Below are 8,906 nucleotides of genomic sequence, written 5' to 3' on the forward strand. Positions count from 1 at the left end.
CCAGCATCACCTTAAGGGTTAATGGTATCACGCGGCAGCATCTCGGAACATGTTTAATGCAAGGATGTTTTCGTGCGCCTTGAATAATTAACACAGTTTGGTTTTGTTGCCTACGCTACCTCGTAACCGCGTCTATTATTAGCGTGAATCAGGGAGCGCGAAATAAACACGCTATTCTAACACATCGATCGTTCAACACGTGATGCACTTCTGCCGAAGGAGCAGCGTCTTCTCTCCCTCGAAAGTCGGGATTTTACGCGAGAAGAGGCGAGCGACGTTAAGACAAATGGAAATACATAAAAATTGAAATCTCAATTCGAGAACGTCCACGGGCTGCTGATCTAATGAGATTGAAATTGAGGTCCATGTGTGAAGCGAAATTACCTCATCACCATTTCATCGTAACCAAAGTAAAATATTGAAGAACCGTTACGGGTTCTTGCAAAACCAAAATTCAACTCGCCGATATTAATGGATCCGGGTTTCTCCCTTTATTATACTCTGTACATTAATTAATCTAATACCGGACGATATTACGAGAAACCGCGCCGCGCGCAGCGCGCTAGTGAATATTATTATCACTCGTTCGGTCGCGATTTCTCGCGATAATCCGATGTTAAATTAATTAACGTGCAAAGCGTAATAAGGGGAGAGACCTCGGGTTGGTTAATTTCAGCTGAATCCTCTACGCTGTGAACGTGCAGGAGGAATAAAAATTATTTTCGCAAGTCCATTAGCGCTACCGCAGTTTACTGTGTAAACCTTGGTACCTGAAGAAGCTCGCGGCTGTCTTCCGACGTGCCGTCGACCCCGGCTCCGTGGTGAAGCGCCGCCGTGTAATCGTCCAAAAAGCAATTCCACTCCTCGTCGGACGGTTGCTCGCCTCCCTCCTGGACGTCGATATCCTCGTGCGTCACGGCAGCGAGCAGCTCCTCGCAGCGCCCGATCGCGAACTCCAGCCTGGCGATCGGAATCGCGCGTCGTTCCTCCGAGCCGGCCACGAGAATCTCCTCGGCCGCGGCCATACCGCGAACGAGCCACCTGAGCAGACCCGCGGCCGCGGTCAGTCGGAAGTCCTCCACGAAGGCTCGTCGATCCCTGCTGGGATTGTAAGTACGCGGGAACAGGACGCCGGACACGTTCTCCTCGTACAACCAATATGCATCTTCCAGTAAGCGCGCCATTCCGAGCTACACACGTACGGCAATTTGGGAACGTTTTACCTATCGCGGCGACGGCGACGATTCCGCTCTTATCGCGGAAAACGGCGGCAATTCCGGGTGCGAGAATTCAGAGGATCTCCGCGGCTCGGCTCGAGTGTGAAAGGGCATTTTCCGTAAAACGTCGAGCGGTTAAATGACAGGTGTTTGGAAAATAACGCTAGGCGGTAACGTTTAGAGTCGGGCCGTTTAAAGGGGAATGTGTAAGCAATATCTGTCCGAGAAATATCCTCGGAACGTTTCGCGTTAGGGCGGTATACCTTCGAGGTGTAAACGAAGGATCTCTGATATCTGTTGAGCAAAACGTCGCAACCGAGTCCCCGGTGCCACTCGACGAAGTCGTTCCTGCAATCCCATATGAAGTCGGGCTGCCGGTGACGCAGGAGGGCAAAAATCACAGCTCTCTCGTTCAACGTTCCATCCGCTTGCGTGATATCGCCCAGGGAGCGAGCTTCTAAGTCAGCCGCGGTGCCTAATCGTCGAAGCACACAGAAAATGGTAGGCATTAGCGACGATATTTCATCCTCCGGCGGTGTGGCGTTCGCCACCGTATTCTGCCGGCGGTGCGCATTAACTTTATCGTCCGCAATCTACAATCTAACCGTATGGCAGCATTCTCGTTCTAGTTGACTCGTACTTCTGCACCCACCCTCGCGCCTCCAGCGCTTCCCTCAGCCTTGGCAGCTCGCCGCGCAGGAGGAATATTTTGCGCCTCTGCGAGCGTCGACGTTGGCGGCAAAAATATTACAACATTCGTTAAATCGCGAAAATGCTTTGAATTGCGCGCGAATAACTCGGCGCAATTTTTGCTATCGATCGATTAAATTTCACAATTCATAAAGTCGCATCGAGAGAGAGAGAGAGAGAGAGAGAGAGAGAGAGAGCGAGGGAGAAAACGGACAATTTCAAGTATTTCATTTTTCCAGAGCACAGCGGGACAATGTAGCCTGCCGTTTCTTATATATATTTTACGTGTAACAGTCCTGCTATTTGTCCAATCAAGTGAAGAAGAGTTTACCTTGACGGCGTTTTCCACTTTCGCTTTGATCTTCCCGTAAGCTTCCTTCCTGGACCGTTCCTTTTCGCAGTAACCGCGACGTTGCGCGACGATTGTCTCCTCCGAAAAGGCACAGCAGGAACAAGGGCAGGGATTCACGTATGCACCGCACTCGAATTCCGGTAAGCCGCTAATTCCAGCTTCGCCTTGGTGATCCGCGCCTGGAAGCGTCCACCTCGGGCGCAGCATCTTCACGCGATCGGATCGATGGTATGGATTCACGGGGCTGTCCCTCCTACCCAGATCGATCGAGGAAGGAGGTAATTTCCAACTGGATTGAAACTTCTTATCCCGGCACGTGGACCCCATTGTGATTACGCTCTCGGAATTGCGGCTCCCTCCTAATATCCCCCGAACGAGCAATGTTAAATCGCCGCAATTTGTCGTAATTTGTCAACGTAACTCGTCATTTATAGTTATCAGACGGGCTGACGTGGCCCGCGTGAATTAACGCAAGGGTCCGTTTCCCCCGCGGTGGCGGTAATGCGACTTCGACTTCGGGATTAAACTGGGACGCCCGGCGATATCTCAGTCACTCGATTAACGGCTAATTGCGTTCATTTAGTGCAACGGTCGCGAATAGCGCGCGACCGCGCGTCCCCGCCGCCGTCTATTTCGACGAAATGCCTCGTCGAATAATTAATCCGCGAGGTCCGGCCCGTCCTGCACGCGAGGTAACGCGTTTAATGAACTATGCAAACAATTTTCGGATCCGCTGTGTGTCCGAGGATCGACACGCGCGGTATTGTTATCGGAGAACCTGATGTATGCCAGGTGAGTTTACACCGTTACACATGCGGAAAGCGCGGTTTAGACGAGGCGCCGGACAAATATTGACCAGTGTTCTTAAAGCTGCGTGTCTGGTTAGGAAAACCGATTATCGCGTCGGCCCGACTCTTTAGTGCAGATTCGCGCGGATCCAGCAAGACTCTCTTTTTGTACGCCCTGATACATTTTCTGTGATAAAACGACAAAATAGAGCGTCTCTCGCGACGCCGCCGGTCCCGAAAATTTTGACAACGACACGACGGCGGGCACGTCCGATCGCGCGACGGAGGCGAGTTTGCCCAGATGACATTGTCACCAGCAAAATCCGAATGTCCGTAACGCACGTGCGACAGGCGCGGGACACGGCCCCGCACGTGCGTAACGGCGTGATAAATCTCTCGTAGCGAGCGATAAATCGCTGGGTTAAATCACCGTCTATCGCGCGCTAATACAATTAAACATTGAAACAACTGTTGCGAGCATTCTGCGAGTATCGCGATCGCCTGCTATACGAGCATTAACAGCGCTATTATTTCCTCCCCAGGTTCACAAGGCGACGTCGATTATGATTTTTCGGACCGTTTGATTTTACGACGACTAGATTCTTCATTGATATTCGCTAGGAGATCGATAGAGACCCTTTGTCAATATCTCGTCGATGAAGAATCTGGTGAACATCATATTGAAATCAAGTTGAGATCGTGTGCAAATCAAGTTGACATTTACAAGATTTTATTACGAAATCTGAAAAATATTTTTATAGATGTCCACGATCTAGTCATATTTCAATTGATATCAGATTGAAATCAAATTGAGATCATGTGCAAATCAATAATCAAGTTGATGCTGCAGTTCGAGCCCAGCTACCGCAAGTGCACGTATACATATATTTTATAACTCGACTCTGTCTTATTCGACGACGATGACTGACTTAGTATCACTCGAAAGGGCCCAAAAGAATAAACTAATTAAATAACTAGCCAGTTGGGTTGACCATAAGTTTCCCGTCTCAATTATCAATTTGATTATTGATTTGCACATGATTTCAACTTCGCCAGATTCGCCATCGACTTGTGAAGGGTCAGCGGGCGTTTTTGTCCCTCCGGGTCGCCCGTCGAGAACAACTCGACGTCGTCCACGCGAGACTTTCACGGTCACTTCGCGGATATCTCCGGCGAAACGAGCACCTAATTTTCGTCGTTCCCGGGGATTCCAGAGATCCGTCACGATGATCCGTCCTGGCTTGAGGTTAAGGCATCGGCATCCCCTTGAAACGACGGCGAATCGCAGCGAAGATTTTTACGACGGCTCCCAGACGGCTCTCCAACGGACTGCGGGATTTAGCTCATGACTCCTGTGCGCCGGAAACGTGCTGGTGCACTCTTGGGTTTCCTATTCGCTGATGACGGGCATGTTCCTTCCTATTTCCCTGAGCACGTATCGTCGCCGATGAGCGGCTAGATTCAAGCAATCCCTGCTTTGCTGAATATTTTATTAATTCCTTCCGAGTGCGCGAACCGCTGCACTTTCCAGGGACTCTTTCAAAGCGAAGGTCGTTAGCGCACGGCAACGGGGGAAAAAAACACACGTTTTCTCTGCGAAGAGAAACGAGCTCCGCACAAAAATTCCGTAATGCGCTAAATTACTCTGTCACGTATTTTCTTGTATACATTTAAATAAGCTGTGCTTAATAGAATAGAGAAAATACGTAACGTACGAGAGTACGTAGTTAAACAGTTATATTCGTGTTCTAAATAACGCTGCGTAAATGTCAGATTAAATTATATTCTCCTAAGTGTGACACACATGAAAGTTCGTAGGCGCACATGTGGCGGCGAAATAACGAAAGGGATCGTTCGTATGTGGAATTTTACAGTGAATTCCGAGTCGGAAACTAACCATTAGAAAGTTATCGCTAAAGTGGGTCATGCGCCGCATTATTTCCAAAGTGAGTCGGGACTCGGTACGGAACGGAACGTCAGAATGAGAATCAGGGTTTCGGCGAGCCATCGTTGCGTTCAAATTGGATTTCATAATCGAATTCCAAGGCATCTTCGGCGGGATGCGACGGGGGCGCCGCGTCGACTCTAAATACGAGGGCGCGAAAATTCGCGGAAATAAACGCTCAAAGTGTGTTTTACCGCGCGCAGATTTATGACGCCGTTCCGCGTGCCGTATTTATTTTCGCCCGAGCCCATATACACGTATCCACTGTGCCGCACATAAATTCCATATCTTGCTTCAATATTTTATCGCTGTCGGATTAAAACAGCGCGGGATCCAATATGAAACGTTTTCGCGCGCCGCACGCGAAACGCGTTACACCGATTCGACGAAACGCGAAATAATAACTCAAATCCATTAAGCGCACCCCGTACCTTTTAACGGGTGCTTATCATCGTAAACCGTCTCTTCGCTTCCCCAGTCGCGAGCCGCGTATCGCGCGGGGATGATTCTATTAAGGAGCGATTCTATTTCCACCCTTATAGATATGTAAGCGAAATTTCGGCCGACGAGAAGTTACTTGTGGCTGTTATTGCAATATTTATAGCACACCTTACCAAATTAAAAGCTCGTTTTGGTTTACGGCAACCATATCGTAAGTCGCATGGACCAATATTGTGTCTATAACTATAATACATTGTTAGGTCAACCAGAACTAACGTAGTTGGAAAAATTGTAAAAATGTGGTTGGCTCCTCAAATGACTGTAAATTATAGCGAGATTGTGGTAACCGCAACCATTTTTTTTCTCTCAGTGTGTGTTCTGTGTCGTGGACACAGGTTTTACTGTACTCCATTAATTGTTCGATGCTTTTTCCGTTCCCAGTTGTTACATTTCTGTAAGAGCAGCCACATGGTAGCCACGTCTCGACGGGATCTTCTCGCCTCGAAGCAACTATTGTCTACAAGTCGGAATTGTAACGGCGAGATCAGAGCTGCGTGATTCGGTTATCCGAGAGGTGAAAGGGGTAAGAGGACACCGGTGCTTAACCTTATTTTAACTAATATATTTCACGATGGTTCTTCCGCCGCTCCGTTCTCTTACGCGATATAATCAGAATAATGGAAGGTCTAATAGAGGCCTTCATATGAATAAGGATATGACTGCGGAAGAAGGCGGAGAGGTTTAAAAGCACTCCCGGTGCCTTTGGTGATTAGGGAGTGCACCGAGCGTGGTTACTTAGCCGGTTAACTCGTTCGTTTGCCCTCTCGTACTCTCGCGCACTCCCGGCATCGTTTCCCGACGCAATGCGTCGCGACGCGGCTTGCGTTTCGAAGCGCAATGCGGCGCGATGAAATTAGCGAGACAGCGTTCGCGTGGCTGTTGCTCGTCGGGTCATTACCGTAATGCATCGTTTCGGGATAAAAACGAGGCGCGCTGAGCCTCGGTGGCTAAACGAGAACCTTAACTGTGCGCCACGGAGAAACGGATAGATGTTTTACTCCCCGTCTCGTCGAGCGTAACGACGAATTCTGTCGCAAGGCGGTGCGGGCCCTTTAATACAATTTCCTGGCCGATAGTAATTTTTAGCTAATTAGCAATTCCGCGAAGAACATCGAGGAGCATCGACTCGACCGACTAATTTCTTTTATCGCTCCGTCGACGGACCACGCGCTTAAAATTGGACCCGGTAGAGCGTACTTTTTCAATGACTCGTTACCGCATCGGCCGCTTTTCGAAAAATGTGCCGGGTATTATTCACCGTTGTCGCGCGCCAGCGGTGGTGTCGATAATTAGTAAACGAATTACGTAGTTAACTTACAATTTCGTTCTGCATGCACGACACCCCGCGCCTGCGAGCGCCGCGACGTGCCGTGCAAGCAAAGTAGCTGTAAATTACCGAAACACAACTTCGCGGTCTATGGACACTGCCACGTTTATTAAGCTAATGCGAGTTTTCGGCCGAAAAACTTAATCCAACGCAGGCGCCGCGCGCTGGTCCTTCCGCTTAACGAAGTAACCGGCATAATTCGCGCGTTTCGCCTAATTACGCGCGCCCGTAGCTCGCCCGTATTAGCGATGCAATTTCGCGCCGGTAACGGATGTTCAGATTCTCCGTCAGGATATTATAAATAGAGATAATGCTCGAAAGAGTACGGAAAATGAGGACGTGGATAATTCAAGGACGTGAATATTGCAGAGGGACAAAGAAATCCGTAGATGAAACAAGGTAATCTGGGATATATTCCTTATACATCCTCTCTCCCCCCCCCCCTCTCTCTTTCTCTTCCTTCTAGATTTTCTCTCTTATCAAATCCACTGAATTTATCGTCCATTAAACTGAGCAAAGCGTCCATCCACAGGCATAAAATTGTGTAACTAAGGAAAGAGAAATGAAAAATCTGAGCGTCAGCTTAGTCATTCTCGCTTGATGATAACTTATGTTTCTTTCAGTTTATGATGGGGCATAGATTTGCCCTATCTTTCAAAAATTTGTTATATACATATATATTCTGTTATTGTAAAAGAGGTAACATGAATCCTCTTTCTTTCTCTTTCGATGACTCTGTCCTCGCACATAATGAACGTAATATCCCTAATTCACAAAGAGTTAAGCGAATAATCGGTCATCCACGCGCGGGAATTGCATCTCGGTGCGGCGGAGAAGCAATTCCATCCATGTAAGAGCGTGTTACACGAACGGTAACCGGCGCGCGGTCGACGCCGCGCCGGAATGGCAGAGCTGTAACGCCCGCCCTTAGCCGCGATATGTCATTCGCGATGAAATAGCGGCGTAATGACGTTCGTTCTCGCGTTACGTGCCGCTGCCACGGCGTGGCTTACAACGAAACGTAATTCCGCGTGGCTGCGAGAGCACGATCGATATAAGCGTTGCAGGTAAACACCGCGGCCCATCTAGCTGTAACACGAGGCCGGCAGGGATTTAAATCGATGTAATTTTTATAAAAACATTGAAATTCAATTCTCGCGCGGGTGCGCAGATGCGACAAGTTTTTATTTTCGTTACATGTTAATTTATTTAATTTTTATATTTGCGAAAAAAACACAGGGGTGTTAAATCGTTTACAAGTTATATAAATTTGCTCGGTCTTCAAGAGAGATTCATACTTTCCTCTTGATTACGATCACACAATGTGCCGCGTCGCCTATTCTCTTTGTCAAACTCTTTTAGTAACAAAGACGCTGTTCGTGAAATTCGGGTACGGTTTCCTCGTCGAATTCCGCTGGCTAACAAGGAAGAAATTGTGACGCTCGCGACAAAGCGAAGGCAGAATCGCCGGGAACGAATTACCGAGTTGGCCGGATTGAATTCGCTCGAAGAAGCCGAGGCTTGATCTCGGACTGCAGCAGCACACGAATACAGATCTCCCGGATACACTCCGCCACTCTCAGAGAGAGCTTCGAACGAAGCGAACGAGGAATAAACAGGAAAGGTACGCCGACGCGAAGAATCAGTTCCCCGGTGTCGTCGGTTTCAATGAAGTCGCCAGAACATTTTGTGTCGGCGGCGAAATACTTTCGCGAAAAAGACCGCGCGCGATGGCGTCAACTTAAAAGTAAATTAGATCGGGAGACTTCGGCCAAGTCTAAGTGCCAAGTGCCGGGAGTTAGTTTTGGTCATAAATCAAGATTGTTCACTCGTGGCCTGCGGGTGAGTTGATCAACTCGATCGGCTCCTTCTCGTTCGGATATTCTGCGCATTCGTCACGTCGAAGTAATCACTCGTGTCGGAGTAGCCATTGCAAAAGCGATTGCATGTCTCGGACAAATATAAAGTAGTACTTAAAAATATGCTGATATTAACGACAGAATCATCAATAATTGTTCGGCACTGACATAATATCTTCTATACATCAAACTTGATCCAACTTGATTCTACTTGATCCAAGTTCTAG

General features: G+C 48.4%; 1 protein-coding gene across 1 annotated transcript in view; it reads right to left on the bottom strand.

Annotated features, from left to right (window-relative positions):
- Nucleotides 1-2,586, bottom strand: part of LOC105561953 (tubulin glycylase 3A-like) — a 4,372-nt gene extending 1,786 nt beyond the window's left edge. The window contains exons 1-4 of the mRNA XM_012012368.1: nt 2,239-2,586; nt 1,823-1,934; nt 1,481-1,692; nt 763-1,190 (exon numbers count right to left, since the gene is read on the bottom strand). Of these exons, the coding sequence (XP_011867758.1) occupies nt 763-1,190; nt 1,481-1,692; nt 1,823-1,934; nt 2,239-2,586 (1,100 nt within the window). The remainder of the gene's footprint in view (nt 1-762; nt 1,191-1,480; nt 1,693-1,822; nt 1,935-2,238) is intronic.
- Nucleotides 2,587-8,906: the final 6,320 nt, after the last annotated feature.

The sequence above is a fragment of the Vollenhovia emeryi genome, unplaced genomic scaffold (genome assembly GCF_000949405.1).
Source record: "Vollenhovia emeryi isolate VEMERY1.0 unplaced genomic scaffold, V.emery_V1.0 DF939198.1, whole genome shotgun sequence".
In the NCBI taxonomy this organism is placed as follows: Eukaryota; Metazoa; Arthropoda; class Insecta; order Hymenoptera; family Formicidae; genus Vollenhovia; species Vollenhovia emeryi.